This window comes from Nerophis lumbriciformis, linkage group LG13, assembly GCF_033978685.3.
Source record: "Nerophis lumbriciformis linkage group LG13, RoL_Nlum_v2.1, whole genome shotgun sequence".
NCBI lineage: Eukaryota > Metazoa > Chordata > Actinopteri > Syngnathiformes > Syngnathidae > Nerophis > Nerophis lumbriciformis.
Window position 1 is genome coordinate 47,684,049 of NC_084560.2, and position 23,604 is coordinate 47,707,652.

At 42.6% G+C, this 23,604-nt stretch overlaps 1 protein-coding gene across 11 annotated transcripts in view; it reads left to right on the forward strand.

The window, feature by feature from the left end:
* LOC133613275 (cyclic AMP receptor 4) overlaps positions 1-23,604 on the forward strand; it is a 250,254-nt gene that overhangs the window by 58,919 nt on the left and 167,731 nt on the right. For 10 of the 11 annotated variants that reach the window (XR_012050792.1, XR_012050793.1, XR_012050791.1 and 7 more), the window contains 2 exons: positions 6,866-6,955; positions 7,404-7,442. The exons of the other annotated variant lie outside the window; for it this stretch is intronic. Coding sequence is in view for 7 of the 10 variants with exons in the window: in XM_072914551.1 (XP_072770652.1) it covers positions 6,866-6,955; positions 7,404-7,442 (129 nt within the window). In the remaining 3 variants the exon portion in view is untranslated. The remainder of the gene's footprint in view (positions 1-6,865; positions 6,956-7,403; positions 7,443-23,604) is intronic. 11 annotated transcript variants of the gene reach the window in all.

The window sequence follows — 23,604 nt, forward strand, 5'->3', positions numbered from 1 at the left end:
TAAAACACGTCTTTCTGTGGCAGCGTTGGAGAAAGTTATACATGTAAACAAACTACGGTGAGTTCAAGGACCGCTGAAATGAGTCGGACAAAACGGCACTCGCCAAATACTCATCACTGAAGCATGTGGGGTTTTTAATAATTAGGAAGGTTTTTGTCATGTTTGTCCTCCTACAGAAACCATATTAATTTTTCACACATTTTTGCAAAAGTTCCAGGCAGCCACTAGAGCGGCGGTGAAGAATGTGGCTCTACAGCCGCGGGTTCTAATCAAATGACCACTTTTCAACTATGGTTATGAATGACTTTGCCATGGTTACACAGAATGTTACCAAATATAAATTGGGCTCGTCCTATACAGCGATATCATTTGTGTAGGGCTTCTTTTCTGAATGAGTTGCAGCAGAATAAGGTATAATATAAATAAATAACACGGGTGAGGAGGAATACGATGGGCGGCATGGGTGCTGGTCTATAATTATCAATCAATCAATCAATCAATCTTTATTTATATAGCCCTAAATCACAAGTGTCTCAAAGGGCTGCACAAGCCACAACGACATCCTCGGTACAAAGCCCACATACGGGCAAGGAAAAACTCACCCCAGTGGGACGTCGATGTGAATGACTATGAGAAACCTTGGAGAGGACCGCATATGTGGGTAACCCCCCCCCTCTAGGGGAGACCGAAAGCAATGGATGTCGAGTGGGTCTGACATAATATTGTGAGAGTCCAGTCCATAGTGGATCCAACATAATAGTAAGAGTCCAGTCCATAGTGGGGCCAGCAGGACACCATCCCGAGCGGAGACGGGTCAGCAGCGTAGAGATGTTCCCAGCCGATGCACAGGCGAGCGGTCCACCCCGGGTCCCGACTCTGGACAGCCAGCACTTCATCCATGGCCACCGGACCTGTGCCCCCCCCCCTCAAGGAAAAGGGGAGCAGAGGAGAAAAGAAAAGAAACGGCAGATCAACTGGTCCAACAGGGGGGCTATTTAAAGGCTAGAGTATACAAATGAGTTTTAAGATGGGACTTAAATGATTATCGGTTGGGTAAATATTGCTTCGCTTTAGGTTTTGCAAAAAGCTTCGCTGAAATCATTGTGAAAAGTTGACCGTAATAAAGCAAAAAGGAGCAATGAAAACAACTTTACATTATCAGACATGGTGAGCAAATGTGCTAAGAAAATGAGCGTAATACTCAAGGTCAGTTTTGTGGAAAGTAAGAAATGTTTGAAACAGGTATTGTGATATTGATATCTGTCAGATATCAACCAAAAAACAGGATTATATTGGCTGGCTTCCAAAATCTCCGATATGAGCTCTAATAGAAGCAGTCCTGCAGCATCTTTACTTGTGCAAAGATGAATAGCCAGTTAACATCTAAATGTCTTCCAATAAGCACACAAGGTGGTTTTTCTTTTCTTTTAGTTAAGTCATTAACAAAAAATAACATGTCAGGCTATAGGCTAGTAGGAGCTTGCAGCTACACAACAGCCAAGCACACAATAGCACCTGAAATAACTGTACTTAATTCAACAATACTGCAGTCTAAAATATACAAATACAAACAAGTTTCAAATAATTGTCGTTGTATATTATTTACAGATACAAAGTCTCTAAGGCAGAATTGTATTACAAAGTGTCCAGTAACAAAAGTGTCCGCATTATTAAACCTACTGCAGCCACTGGGTGTCGCTAAGAAGAAAAAAAAAGTACCACTTTACTTCAACTTAAAGACAGTATACGTCAGTTCCACATGGTTAGCAATAAATACCGTATTTTCCGCACCATAAGCCGCCCCGTGTTATAAGCCGCGCCTTCAATGAACGGCATATTTCAAAACTTTGTCCACCTATAAGCCGCCCCGTGTTATAAGCCGCATCTAACTGCGCTACAGGGAATGTCAAAAAAACAGTCAGATAGGTCAGTTAAACTTTAATAATATATTAAAAACCAGCGTTCTAACAACTCTGTTCACTCCCAAAATGTACGGTAATGTGCAAATGTGCAATCACAAACATAGTAAAATTCAAAATAGTGCAGAGCAATAGCAATAACTTAATGTTGCTCGAACGTTAATGTCACAACACACAAAATAAACATAACACTCACTTTCTGAAGTTATTCTTCATTCATAAATCCCTCGAATTCTTCTCCTACGGTGTCCGAATTAAAAAGTTGGGCGAATTACGGGATCCAAAATGGCCGGCTCCGTCTCGTCGAAGTCATCAGAGTCAGTGTCGCTGTTGTTGTCCAGCAGTTCCATGAATCCTGCCTTCCGGAAAGCTCGGACCACAGTTGAGACCGAAATATCCGCCCAGGCATTTACGATCCACTGGCAGATGTTGGCGTATGTCGTCCGGCGCTGTCTCCCTGTCTTAGTGAATGTGTGTTCGCCTTCGGTCATCCATTGTTCCCACGCCGTTCGCAGTCATGCTTTAAATGCCTTGTTGACACCAATATCGAGCGGTTGGAGTTCTTTGGTTAATCCACCCGGAATGACGGCGAGTGTTGTATTTGTGTGCTTCACTTGTTTTTTGACACCATCTGTGATGTGGGCGCGCATGGAGTCGTATATCAACATGGACGGAGCTGCGTGAAAAAAGCCACCCGGCCTCTTCGCGTAAACTTCCCTTAACCACTCGCTCATCTTTTCTTCATCCATCCATCCCTTGGAGTTAGCTTTTATGATGACGCCGGCTGGAAAGTTCTCTTTTGGCAAGGTCTTCCTTTTGAATATCACCATGGGTGGAAGTTTCTGGCCATTAGCATGGCAAGCTAGAACCACAGTGTGTCGCTTAATAGGAACCATTTTGTGGTCTTTACAGATGTAAACACACAAAGGAAATGAAACGTAATACCCGCGCGCTTCTTCTTCTATGGGGGCGGGTGGTTGCTTACAGTAGAAGAAGAAGCACTTCCTCTTCTACGGGGAAAAAAGATGGCAGCTGTTTACCGTAGTTGCGAGACCTAAACTTTATGAAAATGAATCTTAATATTAATTCATATATAAAGCGCACCGGGTTATAAGCCGCACTGTCAGCTTTTGAGTAAATTTGTGGTTTTTAGGTGCGGCTAATAGTGCGGAAAATACGGTAGGTTAATGTTTTTATTCCTGTACAATTGTTCTCTGTTTGGGTAATTCCGCTGCATCAAACCTTTTCTAACATTCCACACTACAAAATAAAGTATGTGTGATTCCTACTCCTATCGTATTGCATCAAAATCAGTATCGACCACTACTCAATGTTTCAATATTGGTATTGCATCGGAAGCGAAAAGGTTGTATCAGGACACCCATAGGTTGCTTAATTAATATACAAAAGAAGCAATTAAAACACTTAGTTTCAAATTGTACAACATTTCTGGATTGGCTGAGAACATTTTGCATTATCTCACTGGTCAGAAAAAAATACATAATCGAGTTAATAAAAAATACTAACTGCAAAGTAAGCAACAGTTTTGTCCGTTTCTTTATAATTGGTAGGCAAAATGGGACATTTTCATACTGACAAAACTTGCCTTGTGATGTCAGACATCTCAGAGTAAGGTTTAAAAAACAACATAAAAATGCACGACTGAAAATAATAGCAGAAGTAGGTGACTTCTTTTGGAAACCGGTTTCAAATTGTTTGCGTAACAAGGCTGAAAAACAAACATCAAAGAAAAGCTCTCACAAAATGTATTTTTCGTTTTGCGGAAATCTTGCGTAATCCTGCTGACCAAAAAGATAAGGAAATGAATTAGCTGTGGTAATAATGTTTGGTTTTGTGGAAACTTAAAGGTGCTGTTTGCAACTTGTTCACAGTTACATTTTTCAAAGCAAACAAATGTAACAAGAACACCATTGACTATCAACAAATGTAACAAGAACACCATTGACTATCTGTTTGACAATTCTCTATATTTTTCACAATGACAAAGTTTATGTAATCAACATTTTTACCGGCCCGAATAAAATGATTGATGTTTAGGACGGTCACTCATCCTGTCTCGTCGACAGGGAGCGCGTGCACACGTACACAAACAGTCCAAGAGAACCAACAAACAATTTGCTCAAATATATTGGAAATTTGGCGCCCTCGAGGCATCTGTGTAAATGTAAATGTTGCCCATAAAATACAACAACAAAGAGCAATAGACATGTAATCTATAGTTTTTTGGAGATTAGTTTTAATTTTCCATTTTCCTTAGAAACATTGTACAATTGCTCAATCTTGAATTTCATCAAAATTAACATAAAAATGCGTTGGTAAAGGCAATTTTGTTGAAATTGATTGTATAACTACACATAATCCTGCTTATGAATAAACCACATAGCATTGACAGTTGTGGTCAAAATTAGGGATGTCCGATAATATCGGGCTGCCGATATTATCGGCCGATAAATGCTTTAAAATGTAATATCGGAAATGATCAGTTTCATAATTATCGGTATCGGTTTCTAAAAGTAAAATGTATGACGTTTTAAAACGGCGCTGTGTACACGGACGTAGGGAGAAGTACCGTATTTTCCGCACTATAAGGCGCACCGGATTATTAGCCGCACCTTCTATGAATTACATATTTCATAATTTTGTCCACCAATAAGCCGCCCCGGACTAAAAGCCGCGCCTACGCTGCGCTAAAGTGAATGTCAAAAAAACGCTGCGCTAAAGTGAATGTCAAAAAAACAGTCAGATAGTTCAGTCAAACTTTAATAATATATTGAAAACCAGCGTTCTAACAACTCTGTCCCAAAATGTACGCAAATGTGCAATCACAAACATAGTAAAATTCAAAATGGTGTAGAACAATAGCAACATAATGTTGCTCGAACGTTAATGTCACAACACACAAAATAAACATAGCGCTCACCTTCTGAAGTTATTCTTCATTCGTAAATCCTTCGAATTCTTCGTCTTCGGTGTCCGAATTGAAAAGTTGGGCGAATACGGGATCCAAAATGGCCGGTTCCGTCTCGTCGAAGTCACCGGAGTCAGTGTCACTGTTGTCCAGCAGTTCTGTGAATCCTGCCTTCCGGAAAGCTCGGACCACAGTTGTGACCGAAATATCTGCCCAGGCATTTACGATCCACTGGCAGATGTTGGCGTATGTCGACCGGCGCTATCTGCCCGTCTTAGTGAAGGTGTGTTCGCCTTCGGAGCTGCGTGAAAAAAGCCACCCGGCCTCTTCGCGTAAACTTCCCTTAACCACTCGCTCATCTTTTCTTCATCCATCCATCCCTTCGAGTTAGCTTTTATGATGACGCCGGCTGGAAAGGTCTCTTTTGGCAAGGTCTTCCTTTTGAATATCACCCTGGGTGGAAGTTAGCATGGCAAGCTAGAACCACAGTGAAGGATGACTCCTCATTCTCTGTGGTGCGAATATTCACCGTACGTGCTCCCGTTCCACAGTGCAGTTCACAGGAATATCAGTTGCTGTGAAATACGGTAGTAATCCGTGTGCGGATGGAGAGATTGCGTCTTTTTATGAACCGGATCCTTGTCCTTTGTAGGAGCCATTTTGTGGTCTTTACAGATGTAAACAGGAAATGAAACGTACGGTGATATCCGCGCGTTTTTTCTTCTTCTTCCGGGGGCGGGTGAAGCGCTTCCTGTTCTATGGGGGCGGGTGAAGCGCTTCCTGTTCTATGGGGGCGGGTGCTTTCCTTGCCGGTTGCTTGCGTAGAAGAAGAAGCGCTTCCTGTTCTACCGGGAAAAAAGATGGCGGCTGTTTACCGAAGTTGCGAGACCGAAACTTTATGAAAATGAATCGTAATAAAGCGCACCGGGTTATTAGGCGCACTGTCAGCTTTTGAGAAAAATTGTGGTTTTTAGGTGCGCCTTATAGTGCGGAAAATACGGTACAGAGCGTCAATAAACCTTAAAGGCATTTCCTTTGCGTGCCGGCCCAATCACATAATATCTACGGCTTTTCTCATCACGAATTAATGCAACGCATACTTGGTCAACAGCCATACAGGTCACACTGAGGGTGGGCGTATAAACAAGTTTAACACTGTTACAAATATGTGCCACACTGTGAACCCACACCAAACAAGAATGACAAACACATTTCGGGAGAACATCCGCATCGTAACACAACATAAACACAACAGAACAAATACCCAGAACCCCTTGCAGTACTAACTCTTCCGGGACGCTACAATATAACCCCCCCCCCCAACCCCGCCCACCTCAACCTCCTCATAGTCTCTCTCAGGGAGAGCATGTCCCAAATTCCAAGCTGCTGTTTGGATAGATAGATAGATCGATAGATAGTACTTTATTGATTCCTTCAGGAGAGTTCCCTCAGGAAAAGTACAATTCCAGCAGCAGTGTACAAAATTGAGTTTGAATTTAAAAAGTAAAAAGTAAATAATGAGGGTATAAATGGAAACAGAATAGAAAAATATTACAATAAGAATAAAAATAAAAAGCAACAATGAGAGTAAAAATATAACAGTAAAATAAGAATATAACAAGAGAAACTAGGCAGTAGTGACCATGTTATTGTTTTGAGGCATGTTAAAAATAAAGAATGCACTTTGTGACTTCAATAATAAATATGGCATTTTTTTACATAACTTGAGTTGATTTATTTTGGAAAACCTTGTTACATTGTTTAATGCATCCAGCGGGGCATCACAACAAAATGAGGCATAATAATGTGTTCAATCCACCACTGTATATATCCGTATCGCTTGATATCGGTATCGGTAATTAAGAGTTGGACAATATTGGAATATCTGATATCGGTAAAAAAAGCCATTATCGGACATCTTTAGTAAAAATAATGAATTCTGTGGAAACTAGTTATAAAAATGCTCCCTCTTGTTGTCCTCCACATTGAAACACTTGTCTCCTCCTTTGTTTGTCAGCGTCTACCATGTGATGGCGTGGGGGGTGCCCTTGGTCATGGCCTCCCTGCCTCTGCTCAAAGGTTCCTACGGCCCTGCAGGAGCCTGGTGGTGAGTTGTTTTGCTTTGTCAGGCTAGCGGCGGCACATCAAGCGGAGACGCAGCTTTGGCCTCCTTCCAGCTCCCGGCAGGCTCCTTTTCCCTCATAAGACCCGGCGTCATAAAAAAAAAAAAAAAAAAAAAAAGCGGGCAATTATCAGCTCATCTTTAAACATTTGGAAGCGCCTGCTCTTTGCGCTCTCTCTCTGGGGCGAGCTGGAGAGGCATCATTGTTTGTTTGGAGAGTCGTTAAGCGGCCGAGGGAAAAGACGACGGGGGCCAAGGAGAGCCGGACGTGGAATGAAAATTGGGACGGAGCCTTAATCTCCCAGGCTCGCCGCTCTCTTTTCCACTCTTGGCTTATTAATAGCCACAGCTGCGTGCACCCCCCCCTCCCATCCCATCCCATCCACCCACCCACCCAGCCTCTCTCTCTCTTTTCCTCTCTCTCTTCCTCCAGCTGGATCACAGACGATCACGTAGCCTGGAGATTTGGGATGTAAGTAGACCCTTTCAGCGCCGCCATCAAAGCCTGGTAGAGGGGGTCGGGAATGTGAAGGGTTGCGTATCAGGGGAGCCTGCGGGTTATCCCCCCTCCCCTCCTCCAACCCTCGGCGTGGGGCTAAAAAGTGTGGGTTTTTTTTTTGTGTGTGTGTGTGTGTGCTTGTCAGATTTACGGGAGTTGCTACTTTTGTGTATTTAAGTGTTCAGGACGGCTATGAAGGATTATTCCTGTCTGCCGCTTTCTGCAACCGGCCCTAAGTCTGCCAATCCCCCCCCGCCCCTGTGCAAGACACTTAAACACACACACACACACACACACAACAGCGCTTCGCTGCGAGCCAAGGTAATTGCGTTGCCGCTCGCGGCATCAGCAGGGAATCAATCTTTCTAAACAAATAAGCGCGCACGCACACAAGCAGGCAGGCAGGCGCACACACAACATGCTATCCGCTGTGCTAAACGAGCCTGTGTCTCTTTTATCAGCGCTCCTCTGCTCCCCGGCTCTTTCTAGTTTTCCTCGCTGTTGTGGCCCAGGGGGACGAGCCGCTCAGAGGATCAGGGAATCATCATTAGCTCTAATTACATCAAACCAGATGAGAGATTAGAGGCCGAGGCAGCGCCCGTCAAGGAGGAAGCCGCGCGCGCGTGTTAAAAAACACGGCGGAGAGGCAGCAGCGGGAGGCGGAAAGGCGAAGGAGGGCGAGAGGTGCAAATGAGAAAGATGGAAGGCGCGACAGAGAGCGGGCGTAACTCAGCAGGCGAGGGAGCGGGATGGAGATGAGCCTAAGGGAAATGGATGGACCTGGTCTCGTGGCCCTCGCCGCGCAGTGTGTCTTCATCATGCGTAGCGTGCAGACGGGCCAGGCTGCCCAAGCAGGAATGAGGCCTCGTGAGAGGAAGGAGAACTTTCAAGTGCGCGCTCCAGTTGTGCTGACTCACCGCTCCCGGCACGTTTTTTGTTGACCCTGCCGCGCGAGGAGATGAGAAAAGCGTGTTCACGAATGAATGCTAATCACCACGACGCAGGAAGCATTTATCTGTGGACATGAAACATTAATGCACCCCGGAATTTGAAGTAGCGGCTACGTTGAGCGAGACACACTGCGCTTTGTTGACTGCTCCACAAAATCTTGGCTCCTCTGCATCAATAGGAATGAATACGCAGAACACTTTAAAGCCACCTTTCTGTGTAAAACATACTTGCCAACCTTGAGACCTCCGATTTCGGGAGGTGGGGGGGTGAAGGTGGGGGGCATGGTCGGGGGCGTGGTTAAGAGATATATATATATATAAGAAATACTTGACTTTCAGTGAATTCTAGCTATATATATATATATATATATTTTTTTTTTATTACCGGTACATATATATATATATATATATATATATATATATATATATATATATATATATATATATATATATATATGTATACATATATATATATATATATATATATATGTGTGTATATATATATATATATATATATATATATATATATATATATATATATATATATATATATAAATAAATAAAAGAAATACTTGAATTTCAGTGTTCATTTATTTACACATTTACACACACATAACACTCATTGTTGAGTTAAGGGTTGAATTGTCCATCCTTGTTCTATTCTCTGTCACTATTTCAGAACACACACATTATACAAATATACATTATAAAATCAATAAGAAAACGGGAGCTCTAATTTGGGAGTCTGAATTAGGATCAGAAGTTCCTATATAAGCATTGCGCACTCACGTCGCCTTTTTGTATTGATTACTGCAGCTGTGCACTGGATTCATTCACAAATACAAACTACAACTCACAAACACTTTAGAGTTAGGCTCCACCATCAGAATGTGTACTTAAACTTATAAAGATCACATGGATATTATTCAGTGAGTTGATTCACCAAAACTAACCTGTTATACAGGAGGAAAAAGCACACAGGACGTTTCAATTGTTCACAGACTGGTCGCGCTCATCAGAATGACAAGACACTTCTGGTCTGCAGGTGATAGCATTCAATTGGGAAGAAACGCCCTACTGCCCCCTACTGACCAATGTGAATACTGATAAATGTGTAATGACAGCTCCAAAAACGAATTCAAACCACAAAATAAAATAAATAAATCAACACAAAAATGTGACACATTATGGGTGGGTCACATATGCATGTACAGTAGATGGCAGTATTGTCCTGTTTAAAAGTGTCACAACATTGCTGTTTACGGCAGACGAACTGCTTTACGGTGGACGAAAACTTGACTGCTGTTGTTGTGTGTTGTTACCGCGCTGGGAGGACGTTAATGAAACTGCCTAACAATAAACACACATAAGAAACCAAGAACGTGCCCTCGATCATTAGCTGTTTATATTGTGGGAAAGCGGACGTGAGAACATGCTGTCAACACGTCACTCAGGTCCGCATGGAGCTGGAGGGGGCGTGGCCTCCAGCTCCGCCTGAATTTCGGGAGATTTTCGGGAGAAAATTTGTCCCGGGAGGTTTTCGGGAGAGGCGCTGAATTTCAGGAGTCTTCCGGAAAATCCGGGAGGGTTGGCAAGTATGGTGTAAAAGTACAATTCAGTCTGCAGTAGTGGTGGTTCGGAGCTACAGAGGTCGACAATATTGGAAATGAATTGGAAGAACACTTAGAAGCCAGGTTTCTTTCTAAGGCTACGGTCACACTGCAGTCAGATGTGCAATTCTTGATTTTTTTTTTGGTCAAAGCCGATGTTTTTAGTGGCGCAGTGTTGGCGCTAGGAATTTTCAAAATGGGGTCCCAGGGATCCCATCAAGTCATAAAAATGGGGTCCCACAGTAAATTTTTGGGGTCCAACTTTTTGGTAACCGTTTTGAAAACAAATGATAAACGTATGCATTATCCTGTTATATCTCACATTCTATATTGTGTTTTGGAAAAAGGTTATCATAAACAATCATTAAAAAATATATTACAAAAAGTAAACTCATTTTTATACATATGTAAATGTATTCATTCACTTTCCTCTTTCCTTCATGGATCTAAACTTTACCGCTGCCGCTAGTTTTTTCTATAATTGTATTTAATAAGTGGTAGGTATATTTATTTCAGTAAAAGTGTAAAAATGTGTTCGCTTGGGTCATGAAATGATGATAATGGTGTGCCAGGGCATACATACATACATTATTTATTTAACGCTTAAATGTCTAGAGCAGGGGTCGGCAACCCAAAATGTTGAAAGAGCCATATTGGACCAAAAATACAAAAACAAATCTGTCTGGAGCCGCAAAAAATTAAAAGCCATATTACGTACAGATAGTGTGTCATGAGATATAAATTGAATTAAGAGGACTTAAAGGAAACTAAATGAGCTCAAATATAGCTACAAACGAGGCATTATGATGCAATATGTACATATAGCTAGCCTAAATAGCATGTTAGCATCGATTAGCTTGCAGTCATGCAGTGACCAAATATGTCTGATTAGCACTCCACACAAGTCAATAACATCAACAAAACTCACCTTTGTGAAGTGAAGTGAATTATATTTATATAGCGCTTTTCTCAAGTGACTCAAAGCGCTTTACATTGTGAAACCCAATATCTAAGTTAAATTTTTTTAAAACCAGTGTGGGTGGCACTGGGAGCAGGTGGGTAAAGTGTCTTGCCCAAGGACACAATGGCAGTGACTAGGATGGCGGAAGCGGGGATCGAACCTGCAACCCTGAAGTTGCTGGCATGGCCGCTCTACCAACCGAGCTATACCGCCCCTTTGTGCATTCATGCACAATGTTAAAAGTTTGGTGGACAAAATGAGACAGAAAAAGAAGTGGCATAAAACACGTCCTAGAAAGTTATACATGTAAACAAACTACGGTGAGTTCAAGGAACGCCAAAATTAGTAGGACAAAACGGCGCTCGTCAAATACTCGAATCAGTGAAGCATGTTTAACATAAACAGTGGGATTTATAACAATTAGGGAGGTTTGTGTCATGTTTGTCCTCCTACAGAAACCATATTAAAACGAAAAATAAATTCTTTCCCCTCATCTTTTTCCATTTTTCATACATCTTTGGAAAAGCTCCAGGGAGCCACTAGGGCGGCGCTAAAGAGCCGCATGCGGCTCTAGAGCCGCGGGTTGCCGACCCCTGGTCTAGAGTCTACATCAACTTTAGATTTATCCGTCAATTCTACGTTTGTTTTTTTATGTTGTTTTTTTGTTTGTTTGTTTTCGGCCCTTTTTGTCAAAAAAACTATGTTTTTTTATGGCAAACACAAAATATGCAAAACCTTCAACAAAAAATATTTTTCAAAGTGTAATATTTGATGTGAAGTAATGGGAACCTTGTATAGGTCAATAATTCACAATAACATTGATTTTGATTCAATATTATGTTTTGAGCAATGACAGTTTGAAAGAAAAAAAAACAGCTTTGTTTAATTAGTCAACATTGCAACTTTTTCCTAAATTACATTTCACCTGTAAGCTTTTTTATTCCACTTTTGTTATGTTTTTGTTTATTTTAATAGTATTTTTAGAATGTGCTGCGGGCTGCAAATGGCCTCTGGGCACACTTTTGACAGCCCTGCTATAGATAATAAAATATTAAACCTGACGACGCATGCGCGTTTATCATAACGCACAGTCAGCACCTCTGCTTCAGTAAACAATGACGGTGATGACGTCACTGTCAGCGATGCGAGCGACACTTGCTAGCTTGTCAGCCACTTTTCCAAGAGACTCCTTTTGAACACTCCTCGCACATCAACACTTCAAAAGGCACGTATCTGCCCCGTTTGTTGACCTGCAAAGTATGTTTTTGGGGTGGAGGAGTCTGGTCTTAGCTTGAAGCTAACAGCTAGCCCAGGGGTCGGCAACCGGCGGCTCCATGCGGCTCTTTAGCGCCGCCCTAGTGGCTCTCTGGAGCTTTTTCAAAAATGTATGAAAAATAGAAAAACATGAGGGGAAAAAAATATTTTTTTTGTGTTAATATGGTTTCTGTAGAAGGACAAACATGACACAAACCTCCCTAATTGTTACAAAGCACACTGTATATTAAACATGCTTCACTGATTCGAGTATTTGGCGAGCGCCGTTTTGTCCTACTAATTTTGGCGGTCCTTGAACTCACCTTAGTTTGTTTACATGTATAACTTTCTCCGACTTTCTAGGACGTGTTTTATGCCACTTCTTTTTCTGTCTCATTTTGTCCACCACACTTTTAACGTTGTGTGTGAATGCACAAAGGTGAGTTTTGTTGATGTTATTGACTTGTGTGGAGTGCTAATCAGACATATTTGGTCACTGCATGACTGCAAGCTAATCGATGCTAACATGCTATTTAGGCTAGCTATATGTACATATTGCATCATAATGCCTCATTTGTAGCTATATTTGAGCTCATTTAGTTTCCTTTAAGTCCTCTTAATTCAATGTATATCTCACACTATCTGTATGTAATATGGCTTTTAATTTTTTGCGGCTCCAGACAGATTTGTTTTTTGTATTTTTGGTTCAATATGGCTCTTTCAACATTTTGGGTTGCCGACCCCTGAGCTAGCCTGTCTCCATCCTCGAACGATGTCTATCCAACGGGAGATAAAAGTGAAGTTTCCATGGACTCACAAAGACTAAAACAAGTCATTTACTGGAGACATGGCATAGGATGAAGTTAAAAAAAGGTTGACTTTAGTGTTTACCATCAAGTCTTTCTTTTGGCAGTAAAGTTGTGCGAGTGCAAACTGAGGCAGTATTTGTCATTGATAAAACTTTCGGCGAATCAACATTTACGACCACTAAAAACGCAATAAACGGGGACGGAAATTTGACTAGGGAAATACAAACAAAACAAAACACCAACGGAAAGCGATAATCGATAAAAAAAAATTTTTAAAAAGCAAACCGGAGTTTTGACCCAAAGAAGGCAGAGTTGGTGAAAATTTTTTAATAAATCCGCGTCCCAGGGACGCATGGACTTACGAAAATGCGCGTCCTTTCTGATTTTAATGCGTAAAAATAGACAAAAAGTGCGTTAACGCCAACACTGGCGGTTCACATTACAAATAAATGAGATTTCTAAATGTCTGACGGACATGACGTTCTGACATGGCACACACTGCAGTGTTCACAAAAGTAAAGATGTTATGGCAGGGGCGCCGCTAGGGATTTTGGGCCCCATGAAAAGAATCTTTACAAGGCCCCCAACACAGTGTCATTATTTTTTCTGTATTATAATTTCATCATCATTAGGGGCCTCTCTGGGCCCCCCTCCATCATGGGCCCCTAGAATCCGTCTCCTTTACCCCCCCTTTTCCGCGCCCCTGTGTTATGGCGTCACATTAGTGCCAAAAATCCGAGCGCATAAAAACTGTTATCGCGCGCTGATTCTCCACTTTGTGCGCGCGCGACACCCTTTTGCGCGCGTGTGCTACCTTTTTGCGCGCGTGTGCTACCTTTTTGCGCGCGCGGTGCCTTTCTGCGCGCGCGCCGTCTCGGTCTGTGCGCTCTCTGTGTACTCCTGGCATCTCTCCTCGCGCTGTCATGTTTCTTTTTGGCACTTTGGGGGCGGGTATGCTTAGACGGCCCCTCCTTTCTGATTGGCTGTGAGCATTTTTCATATGACCAATCATTTTCCAGCGTAGCAACGTTGTAGCCATCTTACCTCGGACATCTAGCCTCAATCATTACATTGATGTCAATGGTACATGTACTAATTAAATTACCATAACTTGCTCGATTTTCGAGCAATTTACAAACTGTTTGCCTTGTTACAAATCTTATTACATGTAGATATGACATAGGATGCTGTACCTGTTGAAATTACCTCTTTCGCTTTAAAAAAAAAAAAGACTTAATTGTGCAACATAGTTGTGTAGGCTCAGTGTTAGTCAGTTCTCTGATTATTTTAAACTGTTTCAGAATACATTATTAAAAGCTATTTTTAACATTTAAAAAAAACAAAATTCAAAGATTTTTTCATTAATTTTATGGCTGAATCAAAAGAAATTCCATAAATTAGAAAACAAATGTTGAAGAAGAAGTGAAAATATAAAATAATGTTATGGTTGGATGTTATTGCTGGTGGACCAGTTCTGGCTAAAAGATGTGATTATGGTGTTTGTTGTCTTATTATTTATTTGGGTCACATTTTGTATTACCCTGTATTGTGTTTATGTGGTATGAAATAACCTTCATCAGCACGCGACATTTTTTTTATCCACTTCTTCCTCCGTTAATCTTGATACATATTGACAATGACCCACCCTGCTATACTTCTGATTGGCTCTGAGCATTTTTCACCTGACCAATCAGAAAGAAGGGGCCGTCTAAGCATACCCGCCCCCAAAGTGCTAAAACGAAACATGACAGCGCACAGACGGAGACGGCGCGCGCGCAAAAAGGCACCACGCGCGCGCAGAAAGGCACCGCGCGCACGCAAAAAGGCACCACGCGTGCGCAAAAAGGTGTCACGCACGCACGAAGTGGAGAATCAGCACGCGATAACAGTTTTTATGCGCTCGAATTTTTGGCATTAATGTGACGCCATAACATGGCTTCAACTCTCGCCGGTCCCAGTACTGCCACATTTGTGGCAATTTGGAGCATTTTGTGCAATCAAAATCAACATTTTGTGAACCGAACATTACGCGTAGAAGATTAAGAAGGAAGAGGACAAGTATTTTGGCTCTCACACTTTTACGGGATAATTTGCTTGGATGTGTGATTGAAGAGTGTGTCTGTGGTCGAGCAGTCGCCGACAGGAGTGGTGGAACTTTCACGTGAGTTCCTAAAACATTATTTTTTCACCTGTTTTCTGCTCAGTTGTGAATTATTTTGTAGCAAATAATGTTGACGCTTATTGCTTTCTGGTCGGATGAATGTGCGCTAAACACGGGAGCGTTCACATTGAGGATGCATCGCATATATATCCCGATTTATATCCATATACGAAAGAGGCCTGGGATGGATATGAAAAATTCGGAATTCATCTGTTCACGTGGACATAAAAAATACATGTTCGGTGTAGTATAGTTGGGAAGAGCCGGTGTTCCGGTGAGACGTGCTCCCCTGTTGGAATTTATGCATCTCCGCATGCGTATTAGTCCAAGGATTGCGGAAATGTAATTGTACATTAAAGGAATCTTACGCGAATACGATGGTTACCGCTATATTTTTGTTTTTTGTCATTTGAGATGCGTGTTTCTAACTACAAATCATCAAATGTACGATTTTTAGGGGTGTAACGATTCAATTCAAATGATAATTTCAGGTTGTTGATACGATTCAGAGACACTATTAGTTTATTTAGAACGATACGATCCGAAACCATTCAGTGAGTTGAAATTGATTCAGTAACCTTTTAGCCAAAAAATGTAACCAGTCTGAGTGTGAAATAAATACTGGAAACTGGACACTTCCAGTGGAGTTTTTCTATATTCCTGTTATTTTTTGTAGGGTAAATAGGTATAATTGAATTATGGATAGTACAAACAAGCAAGTAAACAATAATGAATGGCCAATACATTCACATCTTTTTTGAATGAAGTTCAACCAGCACTTTAAGAATTTAAGAAATGTTAAATACAAGTACAGTAACCAACATTTTAACAGTATACTTACCTACTACTTCGGTTTTTGTTTGCCAACATACTAATAACTAATACTTTATGCTGCTAGTCCATTAATACTGCTTTGCCTGGGCTGTCGGCATCCGTGAAATCCTATGGCTCCTTGAATGGTTCAAGAGATTAGTCATGTTACATATCGTATAACATATCGTACAAACAGTGAGCGACTTATTAAGAACATCTCGATCTTTGCAAAAACCTAAGTGTTTCCACACAATAGCAACTTTTTCATTTTTCGTTTGTTTGACAAAACAATAAGAAAATAAAAATACAAAAAATAAGTAAACAAAACATACAACATTTTGGGCTTATCTAAAATACCTTAAAATCCCCCCATAAAGATAATATTTAAGTGCTTTTCAATTTTTTTTTTACCATTTTCCAAGATTTTATTAATAATTTGAAATCATTAATCCAATGGGAAAATTTGGGTTTCACTTTCAGAAATCAAATTTTATGTATGAAAAATGTAGCTTCCAACATTATATTAATAATCATTTATAATATGGTATCTTTCATAAATACACCAAATTTAATCGAAATCTGCCAAGTGTTTCGATGAGTGGCGATGACGTCGCAGACGCGCGACTGACTCGCAAAAAGGTTAACGTATTTATTTAAAAGTGCTAAAAACAACTTTATATATAAACTGCCATAGTTAAAGCCAATGTTTTCTTTTTTAGCATCTATACATTTGATTAATTACCGTTTGAAACAATGTTAGATCAATATATATCTTCTGGTTGGCCAACTAGTAGAGAAGAAATCTAAATACTTCAATTTTAGGAATATAAATTGATACATCGATCATTCGTTACACCCCTAATGATTTATCAAATGGCGTTTTTGCTATAAACTGAAAGCACTCCAAGCATGCCTTGTGGCATTTTATTTTCGACATATTCACATGAAACCATAACAGAGAAAATCATGCAGTAGATTTTTTAATGGTTTGTAGTTTGAAACTTGTGTATTAAATGACAAAACTAAAAATATTGTTATTTAGTGTAACGATTGTACTCATGTGAGAGATTCTTTGAATGCACAATTACATATCTGCATTCCATGGATTCATGTGCATCCTAGTTGCAGGCGCTGCACAAATCCTAATGGAAGCACGTCTCGCCAGAATACCCCGTCTGTTGGATGGTAGACAGAATCGTCACTTTTCTGCAACAATGAGAATCAACAGGCAAAACACCTACAAGCCATGGTTCTACTTTACTTAGTGATAGCATGCAATGTTTCTTTTAACCTGTCAAGGGTATCAAAACAACTGATCCACTGTTTGGCACCCTGAAGTAGGGGTACCATAAACTAGTAGGCAGCAGTGCTTAGATTGGTCGACCGAGATAGATAATAGACAGAAAACCAAAAGTTGTGTTTCCAAGCATCTAAGTATAGTATGGTATGATAAGGGTCAGATCTGGAGATACTGATCCTGAATTTGTGTTTCCATTCTGTTTGCTGTCACGCAAACAGGTGCAGTGGAAATGGTAGATTGATTACTTGTATAGCACTTTTCTACCTTCAAGGTACTCAAAAGAGCTTTGACACTATCACCACATTCACCTACTGATGGCGCAGCACGGAGCAACTTGGGGCTCAGTATTTTGATCAAGGATACTTCGAAATAGTCACAGGGAGACTGAGGATCAAACCTCCCCAGCCCCTCACTTTCAAATGGCTGGAAGAAAAAGGTTACTCCTTTGCACTAATCTAACTAACACAGTGCTTTGTGGACTCAAAGAATATTTCTAAATAATACAGTGGATTATTCCTGAAAAATTATTTTCATTTCTTGTTGAAGGGTTATTGGCTAGATTCGTTGGCACGATGCACAGTGTCACATCACATGTCCTTGTTGTCCCTTTTTGCTTTCTTTAATAATAATACCTGGGATTTATATAGCGCTTTTCTAAGTACCCAAAGTCGCTTTACATGTAGAACCCATCATTTAGTTGAAAAACTTATTCGGGTATAGTTGAAAAACTTATTGGGGTGTTACCATTTAGTGGTCAATTGTACGGAATATGTACTTCACTGTGCAATCTACGAATAAAAGTCTCAATCAGTCAATCAATTCATTCACACCTGGTGGTGGTAAGCTACTTTCATAGCCACAGCTGCCCTGGGGTAGACTGACGGAAGCGTGGCTGCAATTTGCGCCAACGGCCCCTCCGACCACCACCTATCATTCATCATTCATCATTCAATTCACCGGTGTGAGTGGCACCGGAGGCAAAGGGTGAAGTGTCCTGCCCAAGGACACAACGGCAGCCATTTTTGGATGGTAAGAGGCGGGGAGCGAACCTACAACCCTCAGGTTTCTGGCACGGTTGCTCTACCCACTACGCCATGCCGCTCTTTAGAACTTTGACGGTTTTACAGTTAGGAGTCAGACTATAGTTATATCTTATAGCTTTTGGCGATTATAAAACGATTGAACAGATATTTTGGGATCTTTTTGTCAAATCCGGCAGGCTCTGGCAGGTCAAAGTTGAGTCGCCGCGGTGGAGCGCTAACCAGGAACGACAGGTCCCCGCTGCACTCTCATCTTCCGCTGAGCGCTTCCATTAAGGCTTCTTTCATCCGAGCAGCGTCCTTCACATCACAGGGTGGCGGTGGCGAGGATGGGGGGTGGGGGGGGAATTCAATCTGCGCGTGCCTCTGAAGATCTTTCTCCAAGTTCCAAGCGCCGTAGTCTTCCTGCCAACACCGTCTTTTTTAGACATCTCTCCCGTATTCTCTCTCTATTTTTAATCACCTTGTCCCTCTTTCTAATTTCTCTTCTTTCTGTTCCCGACCCTTTCAATCCTCTTGTCCCCCCCCCCCCATCTTCCTCGCTCGGAATCCTCTTTTCTCCCCGCCTCTATTTGCCTTTCTTTCCATTCCCGTCTCGCTCTTGCTCTCGCTCCTACTCGGCGTAGCGCTCAGCTGTAGAGCAGGACTCTAATGGCAGATCATTATCATGCTAATTAGAGCACTTTGTAGCTGCCGCCCGTCATTCTCTCCTCCTCGCCGCCACCGCCTCCTCGCCCTCCTCTTGCTGTCGTTAAAAATGCCATCCCCCCGCCTCACTCCCATTCCGCTCTCCCGCCATCCGCCCACCCCGTCTCTCCATCATTAACGGGACGCGCGCTGGCGTAATTGGACGCTGTTTATTCCGGAGAGTGGGTTATTAAATCACACGGGGTGACGCTCGCGCAGGTCTCCCCCCTCGCGCAGGTTTCCCCCATCGCGCCTACCCTCACCCCTGAAATTCTTTCATCATTGTCCCAGCCATTATTGAAGCCATGTGCACGCTCGCACACACACATGTTCAAAGAGGCTCTTCTTTGTTTATTGACATTTCCGAGCAGACTTGTGAGGGAACGCATAAAAAAACAGCGTGGCTTCTCTGCAGCACGTTTCCTGCTGTGAAACCAGCGCCGATAATCCCGGATTCCCTGGGTTTTTGTTTGATGAAATGCGGTTTTCAGTTTTAATCAGAATTACATTTCTCTTGTAGTTGTTGTTTCAAGTGGCGGTTTTCGGTTATTCGTCTGCGCATTGAGATCCTGTAAAATAGTGTCACCGCTAACCCTTTAGCTTTTAAAAGGTGAATTATTTTGAACTAGGCTGTCAATTGTTAAGTAATTATTAATAAAAATGATTATCGATTAATATAAAGATGCAGTGGTTTTCGTTTTAAAGGAGACCAAAGTGTGTGAAATCTGAAGCAATTTTCACCTTAAGAAATGCAGTAAACCTCCATCTACGTACTTAAAGGGGAACATTATCACAATTTCAGAAGGGTTAAAACCATTAAAAATCAGTTCCCAGTGGCTTATTTTATTTTTCGAAGTTTTTTTCAAAATTTTCAAAATCATACAACATCCCTAAAAAAAGCTTCAAAGTGCCTGATTTTAACCACCCGTCCATTTTCCTGTGACGTCACACAGTGAAGCCAACACAAACAAACATGGCGCATAGAACAGCAAGCTATAGCGACATTAGCTCGGATTCAGACTCGGATTTCAGCGGCTTAAGCGATTCAACAGATTACGCGTGTATTGAAACGGATGGTTGTAGTGTGGAGGCAGGTAGCGAAAACCAAATTGAAGAAGAAACTGAAGCTATTGAGCCATATCGGTTTGAACCGTATGCAAGCGAAACCGACGAAAACGACACGACAGCCAGCGACACGGGAGAAAGCGAGGACGAATTCGGCGATCGCCTTCTAACCAACGATTGGTATGTGTTTGTTTGGCATTAAAGGAAACTAACAACTATGAACTAGGTTTACAGCATATGAAATACATTTGGCAACAACATGCACTTTGAGAGTGCAGACAGCCCATTTCAGGGTGTTTTTAAGCTAAATTATTGGTAAACACAGTTTATGTATAATAATTTACGTAAAACCACAAATAATGAATAAAGTTTTCATCAATTAATATATTCTGTAGACATACCCTCATCCTCTCTCTTTTCCTGAAAGCTGATCTGTCCAGTTTTGGAGTTGATGTCAGCATCTGCTTTGAGTGTGGCAGGATATCCACACATTCTTGCCATCTCTGTCGTAGCATAGCTTTCGTCGGTAAAGTGTGCGGAACAAACGACTGACCATTTCGTCGGCTTTCCCAACAGCCTCGTATTTTGAACACATTTCGTCCAATTTCTTGCCACTTTTGCATCTTTGGGCCACTGGTGCAACTTGAATCCGTCCCTGTTCGTGTTGTTACACCCTCCGACAACACACCGACGAAAGTGAGAAAATGGCGGATTGCTTCCCGAGAGCGAATAATAGAAAGGCGTTTAATTCGCCAAAATTCACCCATTTAGTATAATATATGGTCTTTTTTCTGCAACATCAAGGTATATATTGACGCTTACATAGGTCTGGTGATAATGTTCCCCTTTAATTGGTTCGTCAACATGGTTCGCCAACCAAAAAGTTTGTATAGTGAAGCAGAGTTCCCCATAAGAATATAAATAATTGGTTCTACCCTCAAAAGAGTCCCTACCATAGTTAAAAAACTGCACACTTTGAATACACTATAATACAACATTACAACAAGCTTAGGTTATCCAGGGTAAATCCCGCCAAACTTTATCCTTGTCCACACACACACAATGCCACCGTTTAAGACCACCTCTCCCCTTCGTCCGCCGGCGCAACGCGAGCTAGTACGCATGCGCGGAAAAAAATGCGCACGGCATAGTCACCTCTGACCTGGAAGTGTTTTCTTACCCTGTTTCAATGTAGACTATTGCCACATTTCTCTTAACAGTCAACCTTGCAGCAGCTGTTAGACTATTGTAGTCAATCACACCTGAGCCATCATTCATGAATCATATCTTTAATGGACGTGTGAAAAATAAACAACGTTATAAGGAACATTTTACAACAACAGGATACTGTGCTTGTAGGCTGAAATTGGTGGTCATACTTGACGGCAGCAACCACTTCATGGCTTCACAATAGTTATGGAATACAAAACTAGACGTTGAGTAATCGCTCGACATACATCGTGGACAATAACTGACAGTCTGCTTTGCCAGTCCAAATTCGCTATTTTCATAGTCTTCCCTTGTACACGGGAGCCCGCATTGTCGCTGTCTCTCCTTTGACAAATGGACACAGTTTTTCACTAAGTAGAATCACAGCTGACCTGGACATTCAAAAGTTCTCTTGCCGTTCCTGTGGCACAACACACTCGGTGACAAACACATCCCACCAGGCTGCCATTCTTCCAGGGATTATCCAAAATCGTTGCTCAACATTGCTATGTTGCTGTCTGAGATGTGTTGTATCCCAAATAGCTGCAATCACCTGTTTCCTTCTCTTATGGTATTGATGTGTGATTTCCAAAAACGCCTGTACATGTAGAAGAAGGAGAAACACGGGCATGTCTGGATGACTTGCCTCCATCTTTCTAGTGGTTGCCGCCGAGTTACCGAATGGGTTGTTATGAGGCTGGCTGTGGCGCGTTCTTTCTGATGTCACTTCCTGTGTGGGGCGCGGTCTTGCTGGTGTCACTTTCTCTCCGAACTCAGTTTGTAAACGATCAATGAGTCCATACAAAGTTAAGAGCCGGAGATTTAAGAAATAGACTGCGCACTTAAACGGTGATTTAGTGTGGCCAGGGGTAGATGAGATACGCCCGGAGTTCCTTAAGGCTCTGGATGCTGTGGGGCTGTCTTGGTTGACAAGACTCTGCAGCATCGCGTGGACATCGGGGACGGTGCCTCTGGATTGGCAGACCGGGGTGGTGGTTCCTCTCTTTAAGAAGGGGAACCGGAGGGTGTGTTCTAACTATCGTGGGATCACACTCCTCAGCCTTCCTGGTAAGGTCTATTCAGGTGTACTGGAGAGGAGGCTACGCCGGATAGTCGAACCTCGGATTCAGGAGGAACAGTGTGGTTTTCGTCCTGGTCGTGGAACTGTGGACCAGCTCTATACTCTGGGCAGGGTCCTTGAGGGTGCATGGGAGTTTGCCCAACCAGTCTACATGTGTTTTGTGGACTTGGAGAAGGCATTCGACCGTGTCCCTCGGGAAGTCCTGTGGGGAGTGCTCAGAGAGTATGGGGTATCAGACTGTCTGATTGTGGCAGTCCGCTCCCTGTATGCTCAGTGCCAGAGCTTGGTCCGCATTGCCGGCAGTAAGTCGGACACGTTTCCAGTGAGGGTTGGACTCCGCCAAGGCTGCCCTTTGTCACCGATTCTGTTCATAACTTTTATGGACAGAATTTCTAGGCGCAGTCAAGGCGTTGAGGGTATCTGGTTTGGTGGCTGCAGAATTAGGTCTCTGCTTTTTGCAGATGATGTGGTCCTGATGGCTTCATCTGGCCAGGATCTTCAGCTCTCACTGGATCGGTTCGCAGCCGAGTGTGAAGCGACTGGGATGAGAATCAGCACCTCCAAGTCCGAGTCCATGGTTCTCGCCCGGAAAAGGGTGGAGTGCCATCTCCGGGTTGGGGAGGAGATTTTGCCCCAAGTGGAGGAGTTCAAGTACCTCGGAGTCTTGTTCACGAGTGGGGGAAGAGTGGATCGTGAGATCGACAGGCGGATCGGTGCGGCGTCTTCAGTAATGCGGACGCTGTATCGATCCGTTGTGGTGAAGAAGGAGCTGAGCCGGAAGGCAAAGCTCTCAATTTACCGGTCGATCTACGTTCCCATCCTCACCTATGGTCATGAGCTTTGGGTTATGACCGAAAGGACAAGATCACGGGTACAAGCGGCCGAAATGAGTTTCCTCCGCCGGGTGGCGGGGCTCTCCCTTAGAGATAGGGTGAGAAGCTCTGTCATCCGGGGGGAGCTCAAAGTAAAGCCGCTGCTCCTCCACATGGAGAGGAGCCAGATGAGGTGGTTCGGGCATCTGGTCAGGATGCCACCCGAACGCCTCCCTAGGGAGGTGTTTAGGGCACGTCCGACCGGTAGGAGGCCGCGGGGAAGACCCAGGACACGTTGGGAAGACTATGTCTCCCGGCTGGTCTGGGAACGCCTCGGGGTCCCCCGGGAGGAGCTGGACGAAGTGGCTGGGGAGAGGAAAGTC